This window comes from Poecilia reticulata, chromosome 14 (assembly GCF_904066995.2).
Source record: "Poecilia reticulata chromosome 14, P_reticulata-male-v2, whole genome shotgun sequence".
NCBI classification, from domain to species: domain Eukaryota; kingdom Metazoa; phylum Chordata; class Actinopteri; order Cyprinodontiformes; family Poeciliidae; genus Poecilia; species Poecilia reticulata.
The window spans coordinates 14,706,738-14,725,037 of record NC_088843.1 but is presented as its reverse complement, the minus strand read 5'-3'; the positions used below and the strand labels follow the sequence as shown (position 1 = coordinate 14,725,037).

Here is an 18,300-nt window from a genome sequence, read left to right as displayed (position 1 = left end):
TATATTGATAATGCTGTGCAGGGGGGCGTTATGCGGCAGATTGTTTCCTACCAGAGGATGCCTTGTATCGTTCACAGGCCTCACAATGTGACTGATTTTTCTTTGTGAGCCTCTTTGTTCTGTCTTCCACTTGTCTGTTTGGGGCAGATAATGCGCGCAGGAGTGAAGCGGGTGGAGGCGGCGGGGGTTAGCTGTTAGCAGGAAATCTCCCAGAAGGCGTTCCTCTCCTCTGGGGAGAAAAAAATAAATAAAAAAATTCCCGTATCTTTCTTCTGCTTTGATAGATGTGTTGAGCAGAACCTGCTCTGGTGTGAGAATCTGTGGAAACATCAGCGGTGAGAGGATTGATGCAGGAGTTGGTTTCAGCAGAAATGGGTTTCGCATTTCCTCCCTCAGGATGAACCGTTACAACTCTTGGCGGTTTTCTCCTTCGCGCTGGCCGCGACATGGATTTGTTTTGCTTTTATCCCCAGTTGTTTGACAAATCAATACTTTATTTTGTCTTTGGTAATTAAAAACATTAGCTTTTTATTCACAAGGGACAGGTATTGATCTACTTTGTAGCAGGGCTGTGCAATATGGCTTGAAAATAAAATCTGATTTTTTTTTTTCAAGCTAGATGCATCACTTTCTTAAAAAGAATTTAAAAATCACAGAAAATATTTTACAAAAAATGTCTAAGTATTTAAATTATCCCTTCTGTGGGTTGTACAACACAGATTTAGGGTCAGGCTGTGAGAATTTCTGTTTAATTATGAGAATATAGTAAAAATATTGGCCTTTAAAAAAAGACGCAGAAAAAAAAAATTAAAATTATGAGAAAAGAGCTTAATCAGGAACTGATGTGAGGAACTCACTTCATGTGGTTCTTTCTTCAAAATAGAAAATTGTTTACGCAATTGTTTGAAATTCCTGCATTACATGAAGCCACATGAAGTTGATCTGAATCCAAAGTTAAAATGAATAGAAGCTGCAGAGAATGCTTGCTGACATAACTGAATTATGGGAACCATAGGAGTGAATTGGTAAAAAAATAAATAAATAAATAAATAAAAAAATACAATCTTTAAACACCAAAATTTGATTATTCCATAAATTTATCACCCAGCCCTACCAGTAAGCGTATGCTTTTATTTTGTTGAAACCATCACAGAGGGACATTTCAAAATAAGAGCCCCACAGCATGTGAGGTTATGCAGATTAGCTGTCCTGCACTGCTGCGTGACCTTTGGGTAATAACTTGACTCATTCTTACTCAGAGTGGCAAACCAGGCCGACGCTCATGTAACATTTTCACTGGAGCAGAGATTTCCATGGGATGATAAATATTTATCGCTGCAGCTCTGTTAAAAAGTCGGGTTCTGTTTCCCTGCAGCAGGTCGTTCTCGCGCCCAACCGAGCCCCACAGCTCAGAATCTGGACACCAGCGACCCAGATTCAGTTCAGTTCAGCATATTTCAGGAACACGTCTTTTTCTGATACAAAGTCGTCCCTTTTAGACTCTGATGTGCTGAATCTGACTGTACTGAAATAGATTGTAATTAGTTTGAGTTTGAATACAGGGAATTAAAATGAATAGACTTGAATTGTAATTGTACAACTTTATGAAACTCTATATGTGAGTGTTGTATGTTTAAAAATAATAATTTAAGTGAATTTGATTGAAACTTGCATGCATACCAGATTACTGTGTTTTGGATGCAAATGAATGTTTACTTTTTTCTGTAGTCTTCTCAGAAGAGTTTGTTTGCAAATCTGTCTCTTTAAATATTAAAGAGACAGAATATTTTAAATATTTTCACACTTTGTCAAATTACAGACTGAAGTAGCAATTTTCAACTGGCTGGACTTTGACTGGTCCACTGTCACACATGGAAGTTCTAGTTGTGTGTTTAGGGTGGATCAGACAGACCTCTGCTGGATGTCAAAACCTCGGCACATTGTTTTGTTACTCAACTCTCCTTTAAACTTCTCCACAACCTTTGACCTGACCTGACATCTGCTGTTCCTTGGACTTTATGATGTTCACTAATGTTCTCAAATAAATGTTTATCTTATGTCATTTGGGGGAGCAACTCATTAAAGCATCTGTTAATCTTTACAGATCCATATTTGTGAAGGTGTTTTCACACCTGACAGTCCAATGGACTCGGTTCAATTGAGAACCAAAATGTCAACATTTGTTACATTTTCAGTTGCTGCGGTTTGCTTTCACACTGCGCTGTGTCAAACAATCGAAACTGATTCAAAAATCTTCTGGTTCGCCCCAAATAAACTAGAGTTGGGTCAAAGTGGACTAAACAGGGCTTGGTGTGAATGCACCCTAAAAAAAAACGTTGAAAACTATATGGATCACATAAAATGTGATTAAAATATATTAAAGTTTGGGCTTTCTGCTTGACAGAATGAGGAGAACGTCAAGGAGAAGAATACTTTTGCACATCGATCCATGCATTCCTGTCAGAACCTGAGATATTCCCCTGCTAACGCTGCTGGAACGTTTCCAGTTTCATATCTGGCTCTCTTCATAAGGCAAGCACCTGAGGGACATTTTCAGTAAATCTCTAAACCACCTTCCACTGGGTACACTCTGCAGTGTTTACACACTACATGCCAAGTTAGATTATTATTTGCCTTCTGGGAAAAAAAAAAAAAAATTGAGAACCTGAAAGAGTGAACTAAGTCAGAAAATTTATGATACAGTTTTTGCTTAGATGAGAGGAATGCGCCAGCAATTTTAGCCCCGGAGGAAGATTATCAATAGTTGTTTGGTAATCGTCACGACGACGTCCAACGGTTCTTTCCAGGAATCTGTTTTAAACACTTCCAGATCAAACACGGCGCCGACGCCACTTCAGGGCTCGCTTCACTCATTGATTACCGTTAGCTGCAGCGGTGCAGCCGGTTCAGTAGCTGCTGCTCTGAACCTCACACTAAAGAAAAATCACCTTATCTAACGGCTTGTGGAAGCCGGTTCAATAGCTGCTTGTAAAACACCGCAGTCTGAGATTTAAACATAGATTTTCAACATGGATTCACCTGCAGTGCGAAACAGAAAATTTTACACAGTATCTTTTTTTGTTTTGTTTCTAGAGCAGATCTTGGTGCGCCTGAAGTAAGTTCAAATTAACTTACAAGTATCTTTTTGGAAAAGATAGAGCAGTGTGGCTTTGAATTGTTATTCATTATTGATTTAGAAGTATTTTGAAGTGAATTATTTTTCACTTGGTGAAAAAAAATAGTAAAAATTAGTGAAAAAATTTGCTTTTTCATTAACTTGACAGTGTTACCTGTAAGTTAATTTTGACTTATTTCAAGTGTGCTAAGATATTTGCACTAGAAATTAAACAAAAATTCTTAATTTTGTGTTTGTGCTGCGTGAAACGTTGTGCCGTTTCAGTCGTCCGTCAAAAAAAATTGAACAAGAATTGGATTATGACATAATGCGACTACGGAACGAGGCAAAAATTGATGTAATTAATGACAGGAAATGTTCAGGATGTTTCCAACTTGCCTGGTAAAACTCTTCACAGCGCCATGCCTCTTAACATATTCCGTGTTTTCATCCCACACACACAATCTCTATTCCCTCCAGTCCGTTGCAGGAAAAGCTTCTGCCTTTCTTGATCTGTGAATTTAACAATTTTCGCCTGCCTTGTTGTCCTTGATCTTAAAGCGGCTTTAATTCACTGCCATGACAACCAAGGTCAGAGAGGGGGCAGACAGACGCCTTGCTTTTTTTTTTTTTTTTCCCGCTGCAGCTGACCAGTCGTTGAGACTACGTGATCATTTTAAGACTTTCTTCTTTTTTTTCTTCTTCTAAAATGGAGAGGTATTGAGCAGTTGGCTGCCACGCCCGCTACGTCAGGGTTTTCATCAGCCGGGCTCTGTGTGTCATTCCACAGCTTGGCGTTACTGTGATCAGTTAATCTTAATGAATAAAAAATAAATAAAAAACAATTTGAAAAGCAGTGGAAGAGGACTTATTTATTTTGAAGCTCCTCCACGCTCCATAAGGTCTGCAGCAAGTGAGATTGAACACGAGGTTTGATATAAAATGTCTGATATCAACAATTGTATTCAGAGGGAAACTACGACTCTGGGCGTCACAGGCGGCCCCCGATATCTACGGGGATTACAAAAGAAAAAAGAAAAAAACGCCATCAGCTGCAGCGACGATATCATTTATAACCCTAAGCACGCTCCACAGAGCAGCTTCACAGCCGTAAAAACCCGACTCGTCAAACGCCGCGCTCGTTTTTCACGGCGGACAGAATCGTCGGCCTATTTCCATTTGTGACCGCTTCCGTATGAGACAAAGGAAAGCGAGGTTAAAATCAGCTCCACCAGCTGACGGCGTTTGAATCTTTTCCACATTCAAAGTCTAAATTGCGCCGCTGGAATCATGGCAGTATTTTTTATTTTATTTTTTTAACAGATGTAGAGGGAAATCAAACGAAATCCAAGGGGTCAGACTGAACCATGACAACACATCCTGTTGCAGTTTTGCTCATTAATCCTCGCTACACAGGTGACGTGCAACGCTCCATGTAATTTCCAGCCACGGAATGGGGTCCATATTTCTTGTTGCTCTGCTTGAATTGCTTTGATTTAGAGACGCCGTGGGTGAGGGCAGCATGCTGCACATTTTTACAACCAGCCTCTGTTCCCATCTGGCTGAGAAGCGGCGGATTCTCTGTGAAAATATTGGAGCCCATCCTTCTCGCATCCTGACATCAGTGTTATCCTTTCCTTCCTCCGCCGTCTCGGCAACACATGTTTTCTCTCCTCACTCTGCTTCCAGGATGATTTCTCTCACTGCTTCGTTTTCTTTTTCGGCTGACTGCAGCAGAAACGAGTATTTTCCTATCTGTAAAGCAGAGTGGATGTTACTCATACTAGTGGACTTGTGCATATTGCTATCTATCTGAAATGGCCTGCGATAATATGAATTGGTCTATTGGTAAAGTTATTGTTTTAACATATTGTGGATGGTAGCCTTTCCAGGGAGGAAAAAAGCATGACACGGCAGGAATCTGTGCTATAATTAGGCAAGGGCGAGAAGGAGACTCCCACTTTATGACGCCCTTGAGTAAAAATAGCTCATTTTCAAATGGTGCTGCAGAAACATGATGGAATGTAGTTTATTTTCAACAGCAATGTAGCATTTACTCATCCTGCTGCTGAGCAAGAACTTGGAAACTCCACATAGAAACCACTTGTGACACCGTGCCACCCTTATCCCACCTAAAACATATTGGTGATTATTTTAATGGGAATAAAATCCACTTTTTGGTGCATGTAGACGTGAACACCGCTCACTGTGAAACACTCAAGTCGCATTTAGCCGATATTTTCTGCTCTTTAAGTCGAATCAATTTAGCGAGTTTTAAGATTTTGAACCTAAATGCGAGTTTGTTGAAAGATACACCTAAAAGTAATAAGTTGTGTTAGCTTTTTTATCAATTTTGTCAAACCTCCAAGAGTTGAATAAACTGGAGTTTTTTTTGGTAGGCACTTAAAGTGAAAGAAGAAAAAGACGGGAGCGGGAGCTATTTCCCAGAGTGCTTAGCGGCATGCTTTTGTATCCTGTGTTGCACTGTGAGTGACATGGAAGTGTTTTACACTGATACGACTCTTTTACGTTAAGGCAAATGTTTATTTTAATACTGACAACTGTTCACATTAAGTTTTGAGCCAAATTCATTATCAGATTAGACATTTTGTTCATGCAATTTGAAACAAGAAATTGAAGAAATAGTTATTTTAATGTGATGATAATAGTGAAATGTGTGCTCTTTAACTAGGTGAGGGCTGTTTTTTGTTTTTCTTGCATATTGTGAGATAATAATTTGGTTTAAATTGCAGTATTAAGTTAAAACTTCCAATTCAAGATGAATGAATTTAAAAAGCAATGTTCAGACAACTTGTCTCTTGTTAAATCAACTTCCTGAACCTTCATTTCTGAGTTAAAACCAAAACAATTTTCTTGTTGACTTAAATAGCATTTTCAAGTTCAACCACCTTTAAATGTTTTATGGTGCTGATTTGAATTATTCACAATAAAAGTTAGAATAACATGGAATGTCTAAGATTTAGTCTATTTTGATTCTGATAAACAGGTTTAAGCAAAAGTAGAGAAAAAGTAAAGTTTTCCATGTAAACATTCAGACTCAATCCTGACTAAATCTGACAGGGGTATGAATATTTTTTTAGCTTGATTACGTACTTGGGAAAGTTATTGTTCTAGTAATGAACTCAAGTTCACAAAGATTTATTGGGACTCATTAGGTAAGACGGCGACTCCCCTGTTTCCCCGATGTGGATGCATAGGAACGGGAATGTGTGTGTTTTTGTGTCCGAACGGCTGAATGCGAGTTGGATTGTAAAAACGGTCAATGAAACCAGAAAAAAAAAAACCCCAATCAATTCAATCTGTTTTGAAACAGGCAGCCTGTTTATCCCTGTAAAAGAGTTTACTGTCACATTTGAAAGTCACAAGAGCCGAAACGAGATTAATAAGCCAGATGAATCTCATTGATTCGTAAATGTATTATCCTCCTGGAGCACTTGGCATCAGGGTGCAAATTTTACAGCAGTCGCTGGCAGAGGGAGGTGGGGAAGGAGGATGTGGAGTCGACGCTTTTATTCCTTCCAGCATTTCGCCTCCTTTATGGTAACGCCTGCTCCTGTGACACATTCCTAAAATCACATCCTTTCATGCAAGGCATAAGTTCATGTTGGTCATTGGCAACACATAGCTCTTTATTTAAACCATCAAAAAACAAAAAAACCCCCAAAACTTTCACCTTTATGAGAATTTGAGATGGTTTAAAAAGTAAAAAACCAATAAAAGGACCTTGCCGTAAATATTCAATTTCCAATCATTTAAAATCCAGTTTTTATGTCCCCTCAGGTTGGCAGCGTTGAGGTGGTGGGCGGCATAATGACCAACTTATTTTTACTCCGGCGCTCCGTCTCCTGCGCGCAACACAGGAAGCAGAGGACAGAACTTAACACTAACAAGTCACAGCAGACGCTGCGCTCGGATGTAACAAGGGCACCCGAATGGATGGCTGCATAAAACATATTACTTTAGCTTTATGACATAATAAAACTCTCAGAAACGCCAATTAAAATCCTAAGTTCGTCCTGCTGGAATAATATTAACTATGTTAAGACTGACAAACAGTGGTTATAGGCTGAAGGTTCACAACTGATAAAATACAGCAACAACAAAAAACTTATGAGAAAGCTTTTTTTTTTTTGTCTTTTACAGTCGGTAACGACTTCTACAGTGAAGAGTGTTGTGAGCTTGACATGAATGGTGATTTCACTTCTTGGAAAACAGTCGTGACATTTAGTTTCCAATGTAAAATTTCCTGATTCTGGTCACTTTCCAACCACAGAATTTCACCGTATAAATATAAATTTTATCGTATTTATGTGGTAAAATATCGGCAACTTCAACTGCCGGTATTTTACTGTTAATTGGATATGTTTCTTTCTTTTTCTTTTTTTTTTTTACAGTGTACATGAGATGCAGTAACTTTCAGACAGACTTTATCATATTTCTATGAAAAGGAAACACCCAAATTCTTTTGTAGGAAGAGCCTTTGAACAGCAGCAGTATTGGCATGTCCGGGTCAGAATGAAGCCTTCTTTGTTCCTAATAGGAGTCGATACATTTCCAGCATATATAAAGTGAGCCTGTCGCTTTGAAAACCAAAGTAACGTAAGAACAAAATGACTCAAGCTTTTACACGTCGGCTCTGCTGGATTCTTTCCTGCATGTAGTTTGAAATGAACCTTTCCTCAGTTTAAAATCATACTAATTAGACATGACAAAACTGGCTTGAACTGGCAGGTTAATCCTTCAGAGCAAATGTTTAGGGAACTGAATATCACTGACTGTTATTTTGAATATACAATTAAACACTCGGTTTCATCTGTGGCAGCGATACTTTGGATTAAATAAAACAAAAAAAAAACATTGTGAGAAGCTGTTAATTGATTGGTGAAGCCGTGATAAAAGATAAAACTCACTCCAGTTATAATTCACTCAGTGCTGGTGCAGCAAACACTGTACTGAGATGTATCATCTGTCCATGTACAGTCTTTTTAAATTAGGTTTCTTACTAATTTAGCCACTAAAAATACAAAACGCACCCTATAAAAACACCAGAAAGGTGCTCTGCATTTCAAAACAAGCTATTCATGAAACGATTGAGCGAAACTTTTTTTATTGTCAACACTTTGACTGAGCCCACATGATATTTCTAGAGACATTGATGGGTTTAGGGATCCTAATCTGTACTGAATAGCTTTCTTGTTTTAAGCTTCCCCACATCTGACTGTAGTTCAGAGGGATTTGGGGGTGGATGTTGCTGCTGCTGGGGGACAGATGCAGATGGATTGCAGTGGTTGCCTCATATGTTGCGCTTTCATGGGAGGTGACTCAGAGCCCGCACAGATCCTGCATACCTTATGTTAGATCAACAAAAAAACAGAATTTGCAGCAGAGGCTTTATTTCCCGACTGTCGAGCGTAGGAATTCATAAACGCATCAAATAAATGCTCGGCACCGGCTTTTGCTCCGCGTGCACGGAGAAGCTGCTCGGACTGCGGCTGAGAAATCCCCTGACTGCTCTGCTTTGATGCACACCTGCTGGCGTTGACTGATAATTGGCGACTTGGAACATCATTGATCAGATCCTGGCTGTATCAATAGAAAATTGACTGGAAGCCTGGAGTAATTAGAATTTAGATGAGTGAAACTGGAAGGCGTCCCAGCGTGGTCAGCTGTCCAAAATGAGAACAAACACTTACCTGCCTCTTTATTAGGCACAATTGCTTGCTAACCCAAACAGTGACTCAATCAATCAATTGTCGGTAACATCTAGAAATCTTGAAAGCCAAACGGAGCATCAGAATAGTCAAGAAAGGGCTGTGAATGTAGCATGACTGTGACGTACCTGATCCACCTTGGAAAGTGATTAGAAAATCTGGCCAGCACTGCATTGTGGGAAAAGTGTAGTCTGCGGTTGTGCACAGAATGGAGATGTCACTTGATCATCCAAGGTGAAATGCCTTGAACAGCAGAATCTCAGGAAGATGATAACTTGGGAAGGCTGGTGTTCAACGATCTTCTTTTGTATTTAGTAAACGCTGCTAGGCAGCGTGGGTAAGGACTGCGGCAGAGCCTCGACCTCAGGAAATCACTTGCGTGGATGACGGCTCCGGGTTCAGTTTTGTCATTCCAGCTACATGATCTGAAAGGAGATCACCTCGTATGATGTGAAAGGACAATGTTACCCAAATATGAGAGGATTGTGGTAACTATGATGTGAAAGCAGAACTAGAAAGTCACATCACGTCAGGCTACCGGTGGCGCAGGCCACACAACTATGGACGACACGATATTGAAAAAACGTTACCCTGTCCAATGAATCTGCCGCAGGATGGATTCAAAAGGTATAGAGTCTGAACTGGTCGTAAACAGCATGAAAGCATAAGTCCATCTTGTCTTGTATTAACTTTTCAAACTGCCGTTGTAAAGGATATTTTCACTTTGGGCTCCTTAGTACCAATCAAGCCTATTACCACTGACCCATGCCCATCTCTTTATGACCACAATGTCATAATCTCATCTTCTGATGGCTACTTCCTGCAGGATGATGCTGCAAAGCTGAAATAATCTCAAACCGTTTTCTTGAACGTGACGATGAGGTCACCTGTACCCCACCGACATCCACAGTTACCGGATTTCAGCCCAGTAAAGCACTTTTAGGATCTGGTGTAACAGAAATTTGCATTGTGGATGTACAGCGAACAAATCAGCAGCAACTATGACTGTGACTCTTTAAATGGAAGGCGACTTGCAAGAAAAATATTGGCAAAAAACAAAAGCGATGCAATAGGTGCAAATCTAAAACTATAAAAGTCCTTTTTAAATGAATGGTTGTGCTTAGATTTCTACTTAAAAAGTCCCCTCTGTTAAATGCAAACAGAAAAAGGCTGAATAGATGTTTCTGATCACTTATTTCAAGCATGTACATCGCAGAGAGCCAGTGTTCCTCTTTGACCAAACGACCTGCATTAATGCAGTTCCCAAATCCTTCCAATAAATATAACGCGCACTTGACCTCTCTCGCAGTTGTAGAGATGAATGGAGCACAGGCTAATCCTTCCCTGCGACCTCCGCGTGTTCAATGAAATATCACAAACGTCACCTTACGGGTCTAACCAATAACAACAAAAATGTAATCGAATGCAAAAAGCTACCAGCAGCAGATCAACTTGACCGGTGTGCTGTGATTTGACCCGGTCTTCGTTCGTTTTCCTGCTCGTTCGCTCGGCGGAGCGGCTCGGCTGTGAATGCATTACCCTTGTCTGGTCCTGTGACACATTAACCTTGACAACACCCGCCGAAACAAAATGTTATCTGTTGACCAGGTCGCATCTCAAAGCGATGCCCCCCTCCACCACCCTGCCTCGCCGTGAATAATTTATGTGAGACGGGTGGAGGAAGCCAATGGAGACCGGGCGAGTTCGGAGCCAATCATCGGGGGCGAAGTGTACATACAGCTCTTTCATGCATATAGCTATTGATTATGTGCCACGTTAGCCAGAAGCCTGGCAATAGATTACAAACAAAATAGACAACAAGACAGACTGACTGTCCGCACGTTTTAAGGGTCGGTCCTACGAGAGGAAACTGTTGGGGTGGAGTTAGATTGATGGGGTAGCGTTCTCGTGCATGCGCTACACACAAACCGCAGCGATTAATGCCTAATTATTCCCGATCTACCCATGTAGGAGAAATGCAGAAATGTAGGATTGGCAGACTGACGGTCTTTTTAAATGGAGGATTTGTCTGTTACACCTTAATCCGTTAAGAAACTCTTCTGCAGCAACTGTAGCAAAGCCGATTTCAAGTCTGCAGATAACATCAGCGAGCATCAGGGAGATGGCAGCTCTCAGGGAGAGACTGCTTTGCTGATATGCAGATATTCTGTGAGTGTGTGCACACTGAGGATTACTCCTAAACTTTGATGAATATGGAAGAAATACTTTACCAAATCCCATTTTAATGCTGGCTCTGGGCGCATGCAATGTTTTTTTCTTTTCCCCCTCAGAGTTTAAATAATCATTTAGTACAGTTTTACTTGAACAAAATGTTTTAAGTAATAATTGCTGACTTTGAATGTGTGCCCCGCATAACAATAGTGAGAAATAAAATGCTAATAAAGGACGAGGATTTCGTCTGCTGCGGATTCTGTTTCATCTTAGCAGCCGTATTTGCATCTGTTGACATTTTTGGAAAATAGGATCTAGGCGTAGGGCACGGAGATTCTCATGGTGTAATGCCCTTAAATAAATTACAGTGAAACCTCTAAAGACAACAACACAAGAATACGAATTTCTCCAAACGAGAAAACCCAACAAAGATCACAAACAGTAAATATTTTTTATAACAATGCCAAGCTCACAAACAAGCCTGCTGCGTTCCGCTTCGTTTTTCCATTGGACTCCACGTGTTGCAGCTAAATGCCCGCTGTGTCTCCTGCGTTGCATTTTGCCAACTTCCCCTCTGAAAGCTGTGATCTCAGCAAAGAAAGCGACGGTGGTCTAGAGACGCTCTCTCCCAGAGCTTTCAAAGTGCAAAGCTGCTGTGTGCAGCCTCACCCCAGCAAACCTTTCGTCTCTGGCAGCGTAACTCGGTAACTGTAAGCACCTTATGGCACTTTTCCTGACATTTTCAGAGAGCAGGCAGAAGCTACTGTCTATGGGAGCAATTTCCTCTTAATTGCTGGAGATGGCGACACCGATGCTGCGGATGCTTCTAACGACTGACGTGAGGGAAACCAGTGCTGGCGATGTCGACTGTGTAGCGTTAATCACGCTTAACGTTATGTTGAGTCAGGATTTAAGTTCCACATTCAAACTGTCGAGATATAAGTTGATTGTTTGAACAAATTTGAACATAATATGTGATGGTAGTGACTTTTAATTGAATCAGAAAAACTAATCTCATTCCAGTTACTGCTGCAATAATAAAACATTTGTCATAGTCGGTGTAATAGTATCTATATGTGATTTTACTTTGTAGTCAACCGTTCGAAGAATGACATAACTCCTTTGAGGCTGAGTTAAAGTTTTTACAATCAAAACCACCTACTTTGTTTACTAATGGTAATAAATTACTACTAAAATATATTTTAAAAGAGGAGGATTAAGTATTAAGTCACTACTTTAATTGCAATTTAAATGGTGCGGTGAAACAGGTCATTTTTGCAGCGTCGGGCTCCGTTTCACGGTGGGACACATGGGAAGTGAGTCTTAGCTGCAGTGACGCAAACGAATGTACCAATCCCAACAGAGAGATAAAAATAAATGAACAGATTTTGAATTTATTCAGATCTATGGCATAGTGTTGATGGCTCCGTCTCGCTTTCCCTTTAGCCTGACCTCATGAGGCAGATGGCAGGCGTCCCTAAGCGGGTCTCTGCACAACTTTATTCTGCCCAACTCTTCTCTTTTGTTTCTAATTAATAATAATAATAATAATAATAATAATAAAAAAGGTTGCTACAGAGACAAACTGAAAAAAGTACATATCTTTAATGTCAGATTCTTAGAATTTATTTTTCTACATATTTGGGCTTGTGTCTGTAATATTGTGTGGCTATTTAAGATATACATGCATGCTGTAGAAAAATACATGGGGCAAATATTATTTTTAGTATCAGCTGACCTAATATTTATATGCATTATGTGCATTTGCAGTAAATAACCTGAGCTCCAAGTAAGCAAGCGGAGCCAAGTGGCACAAATAATGAAGCAATGTGGGCTAATCCCTCACAGATTTCCTGCCAGAGTATCCTTTCTTCTGCATTTTGTCAAGGCTTTCGCATTGTGCAAACGTGAAAGCGATTTGAACGTCGCGTCTGCCGCGTCGGTTTACCTTATCGGCGAAGCTAACGCGGCGACCTGCGACGAGATCTTCTCCTTTGAAATTATGAAACGACTCCTCCGCGCGCAGCGCGTTTCGTCTGTTTCTTTCTGCTGACTCGCATTCAGGCTGTAAAACGTGCACAAGGCGAAGGAGCTGCACCACAATGCAAGTTGTTTGGTGGAGAGGAGTCCACAAGCCTTGCATGAACTGAAAAGTTTAGATTTGCTTTCGAGGACAAAGTGGAACGATTTGCATTTTAACCTAAAGATCTGAAAGGCGCATTTCTCTCTCTCTCGAGGCCATAAACACAATCTAAAAAAGTACTGGAGTAAAGAAATAAAAACGCTCCTTTGAATTGCTGAATGGTTTTATTTAGCCCCTACTCTAGACTTGAACTGTTTATTTCATTTGAGTAAATGACGGTGACAGCTGAGAGATTTCACTCCCAGTGGTGTTTGTTAAATCATCACTTATGCTGCAGCGGTAAGCCTGGCTGCTAATTGTTCTACGAAACACTGGAGCAGCAGATGCTGAGCCAGATCAAAAGGTTGTGTTTAAAGAAAGGATGACAGTAAAACAAACAAACACAAATAGAGCTTTATGGAATAATTTTGTACCTGGTTTCAGGAAGAAGGCTTAGGAAAAAGAGGAAGATCCACATGTTCTGCTGTGGCGATTCAGCCTTCCACTGTAGGGCAGCCATGTTGGTTCAGAAAAGACGCTCCTTTACGGAAAAGAGAAGAAGATGAGGAACAAATTGAAAACTGACAAATGGCTGCAGAGATTTAAGCGAGATAATATAACCGTACTTAACCTAACACATGCACAGGTACAATTTATGCTGCAGCGACACATTTCTACCCTTGAATTTATGTAAATATATACTTTCTTTTATTGCAGATTATCCTAAAAGGTGATTTAGGCCCATATGATGCGTTTTCGCTTTACAGTGGCGCTAAGGAAATCATTTTCTTAATGTCTAGAGGAGCCATGTGAGATGGAGAACAACAATCTCCTCTAATTGCGATCTAACAAGTTGCATCTTACTTTACAAACCCCGCAGTAAAGATAAATGTGCAAATAATGTCTGCCTGTAATGAGCTGATTGTCCTCGTTGTTCTGCAATAGTCGAGTCATTTGAAGGCATTTAGTTTGAGAAACACACACACACAAAATACAGGGATTTCTGCTGGTGCATTTTGTAAAAACAGGTCGTGCATCGCTTTGCAAAACTTTTTCACATTTCGTCCTTTTATAACGATAAACTTTAATATGGTTTTCTTATTTTTTTCCCAAAATTTTAATCTGAAAACTTATGTTTATGACCAACCCCCATTTACTTTCAGACCTCTGAACAAAATCAAATGCAACTAATTCTCCTGATGAATGTAATTTAACTTCAGTATAAATCCAGCTGTCCCTCGAAAGCCTCAGAACATTAGAGAAGAAACATAATCACAAAGACCAAGGAACACAGCAGAGCAGGAAGACATTTAAATCAAATGTAAAGCCTTGAACATGTTAACAGCCATAAAAAAAATGTGAAGACTATGGCAGTAAGTCACTGTTGAAAGAGAGCTACAAGTAGTCTCATTCTTGGTTAGCCACAATCACAAATCTCAGATTTTGACCATAATTGGACCTTATTGGTGTGGAGCTTGCCGCATTTTAAAAAGCATGATAGGCAGGGATTAATGCACTTCCTGCCCCATCTTCAGATTGTATTTGTCTCCATGAATTGACTCATAAGGCCTGAATACAAGCTGTTTGGATTTTTAACGTGGAAATATCGGAACTGTATTTCTCTGATTTCACCGTTTTGTGCAGTTGAACTGTTGCATTAAAGACAAAACAAAATACACTGGAAAAAATGTTGATTTTCCTGTAATGATCTGGATAAATATTCAACCTTTATTTGACCTGGCTTGATTTTTCTTTTTGCTATTTTAATAACTTCAACATGGCAAGAAGGCATAGACAGATCCAAACCGATGTAGTTGACTGAAACAGTTAAATATATCATTTTCCCAAGTAGAAACTGCCTTTTTGGGTCGTATCGCACAATATCGATGTGACGAGTGACGGCTGCATCCTTGGCATATTTCTGTGTGAGACACAATTCAGGATTCAAAGCAAAGAAAGAACTGATGGAAATCCTTCTACCTGGAAATGCAATGTTTTTGTAGCGAGGAATCTCGGTCGTCCCCAAACTCCTGTTCGTCTCTTAATTCTTGGACTCCAGCAGCATCAGCGCATCCATCATGCAGCATTATGCAGGGGGTGTCACTGTATTTTTTTCCCTGTTAGTATTCTACTTGCTCAGCAGGTGTTTGACAAATTGCTTGTACTGTCTGTGTTATTTGCAGATTTCGTTGCACTTGCTTGTCCATATCTCAACCGGCTGCTCTGTGCTTGTGTGTGGGAGGAGCTAAAGCCAGCACTAAGGCATCATTATTTACACACGCACACGCACGCACGCACACACACACACACACACACACACTCAGATTTCAAGATGCATCTTTGACCTTTACTGCCAGGATCTCTGTTATTGGACTTCAGTATTGGTAAAATCATCATCGTAACATTTTTAATTTATCAACCAGAAATGCATAAAACATCCATACATTGTGCTTCCCTACCAAAGATAATCATCTTTTCTTTTTTTTTTTTTGACTGATACACAAACTAATATTATCACCAGTGCACCGGAGTTCATTCCTTTATGCAATGCTCATGTAATTATCGTTTTTTATGGCTAAAAACAATCATTTTATATGCCGTGTATTTACTCATATTTAGTGAAAACGTGTAACGCTGTATTATTACAGCGCATTGCATATTTACACAGTAACCTGAGTCCAGGACACGACTGCAGCTGCAGCACATTAAAAGCCACGTCAGTCACATCGTCACAGAAACGGGAGCCTTTCTTGTTTCCACCTTCACTTCCTCTCGTGTTGCACGGCGACTGCCTTTCTCACATTATCATTATTAATTATTACAAGGAGGTTGCAGCCCAGCAATTTACCAAAAAACTAAATGACCCCCTCATTAGAAAATAAATAGGCTCAGAAATTGCTCTACCTAATTTCGGATGCAGCTTAGAAACAATGAGGGAGCGAAGGCACAACCGACCGAGGACTACACAACACGCACACGTGTAGCAGCTGCGTCATTCTTAAAAGGCTTCCATTGTGTGTTTGAGATCCAGCTCTCTCTCTCTCTCTTTCTCTCTTTTTTTTTTCCCGTTTTGGCCGCGGCGTAGAAAGAGGATCAAACCGTTTCCACAGGGGGATCAGTGACCCCTGAGTAGCAGCAGGTCTCCAATCGTCAGAGGAGAAGTAAACAAATGAGCGACTATAAAATCCACCATTCGAGGTTGTATGTAATGTTGACGCTGCGACCGGGTTCCACTTGTCACTGAACCGATGAGTGTTTATTTTGAAAGAGCTTTCCAAGCACCGTGTTTTGCGAAGCGCCGCTTTTATGAAATCTTTGCAATGAAACTAATGGATGCGAGACAGAATGGATTATTTCTCATTAAAATATGAAAAAAGGCCCTTTACAACTCGCACATAAGAGTGTAATGAGATCTCAAAGCACAAGATGCGTTTGTGCTGAAGTTCATATCACGGGCACCAAGATATGAAAGTATCCGTCCAGTCTGACGGGTGAAAACTCTTATTTTAAAGTGAGAAAGGAAGACGTTTATGAGCCGTCCTGTTGAGTTGAGAGGGTCGACTCAGGAAAATAAATTTGACAAGACTTGGTTTCTTTGAAGAAGCCTTCACTGCGTTTTAAATTGTCCTCCGTTTTCTGAAGGTGGTAGGAAAAAACAACGACACGTGATGTGAATGATTCAGAAAAACTGTAAGAAAATGACGAGTCAAATGCTACCAATACGAAAGTTAGAACTGGTTTTGGAAGGTTTTTATCAATGCTAAGCTAAAGGTCTATTTCATGTAGCATTTGATCATCTTTGGGTCACCATGTAAAATACTAAAATTGTATTTTAAAATGTTGTTTTTTGTGTGGCATTAGCCCCATTTAAGCACTATACAGTCACAACTCGGATATCATCATCATCAGATCTTGAAAGCTGCGTTTAGTTAAATCTACTCATGAAATGCATAAATTAGCTGTAATGACCAAACCAGACTAACATTTTATTATATTTATGATTACTTTTGTACTGTTTCGGTTTCCTTAGGTCTTTCTCAAAGTATAGACCCCAAATGTCCGTTTTTTTTAAAACAATTTGTCCACTGGAATTCATCATTTTTGACCACCAATCACCTCAATCCAAATGTTTTGCATTCGGATGTAGGGACCAAAGCATTTCAAAACGCTACAGTGCAACTTCATTCTGTGGGAGTGAATACTTTTCCGTGGTGTACACTCAAATCCCTTCCTTTGTTCTGCTCCCCTTAATCAAGCAGTGTCAACTCTTGATGGGGCTCGAAGTAAATTTGGCTGAATAAAAAAATCCCCCGCTTCCTGTAAAAACAAAAAGCCCAATACTTCGAACCTATCACCTTATCCATATAAATTCAAACACCAGCCTCAGTCTGAGATCTACAATCACCAAACCTCTGCTGCTGCTTTATGGTTATTTCTGGAAAGTGCCTCAGCAGGAGCCCTATAGCATACAGCAACTCAACTGCTGAGCACCACCCACCGAGTCTCCTCCGATTCAATCAAGCAGACCGTTTGGCATTGGCTCCCGCCTCATGCACCTCAAACCTTCACCTCGTGAGTCAATTTGAACAGCTGTGACAACCTCATGTTCAAATAACTGGAGAGAAAAAAAAAACAAAACAAGGCAAAATCTTGATTAAAAGGAGGAAAATTTCAAAAGCCTCAAGGCCAGAGTGCCCAGATTGTATTGAGAAAAGCATAAATCAGTAAAAACAAAAGAAAAAAACAAAAAATATATTTTGCTTTGGCTGGACACATGGACACTGGGATCATAAAATATGCTGGGATTGACTGAATTTGAGATTAAGTTGGTCGGTAGACACTCAATACGTTTCTCACTAATATTGATCAGCTGCAGATCACAAAACTTCTACAGTTTTAAATGAGCTAGAATAAATCAGAGACAGTAGAGAAAATAACTGTAGTTTCTTTTTCCATTTCAAAACATATTAACCAATTACATGTTATGACTTCTATGTTTAATCTGAACTCATTAGTGAGCTAATTACAAGTGTGCAGCAAATCCTTTCTACAACACACAGCTATAATTTCATATGTGCAGATGATATAAAACATTGTTTAAAGTAATAATCATTAATTTATAGTGATGTGCTCATGAGTAGCTGCATGTGGAGCTTCAT

General features: G+C 39.9%; 1 protein-coding gene across 2 annotated transcripts in view; it reads right to left on the bottom strand.

The window, feature by feature from the left end:
- Nucleotides 1-18,300, bottom strand: part of gabra3 (gamma-aminobutyric acid type A receptor subunit alpha3) — a 120,491-nt gene that overhangs the window by 63,854 nt on the left and 38,337 nt on the right. For both annotated transcript variants that reach the window (XM_081615219.1, XM_081615220.1), the window contains exon 2: nt 13,576-13,682. In XM_081615219.1, the coding sequence (XP_081471345.1) occupies nt 13,576-13,661 (86 nt within the window). In that variant the 5' untranslated portion in view covers nt 13,662-13,682. The remainder of the gene's footprint in view (nt 1-13,575; nt 13,683-18,300) is intronic.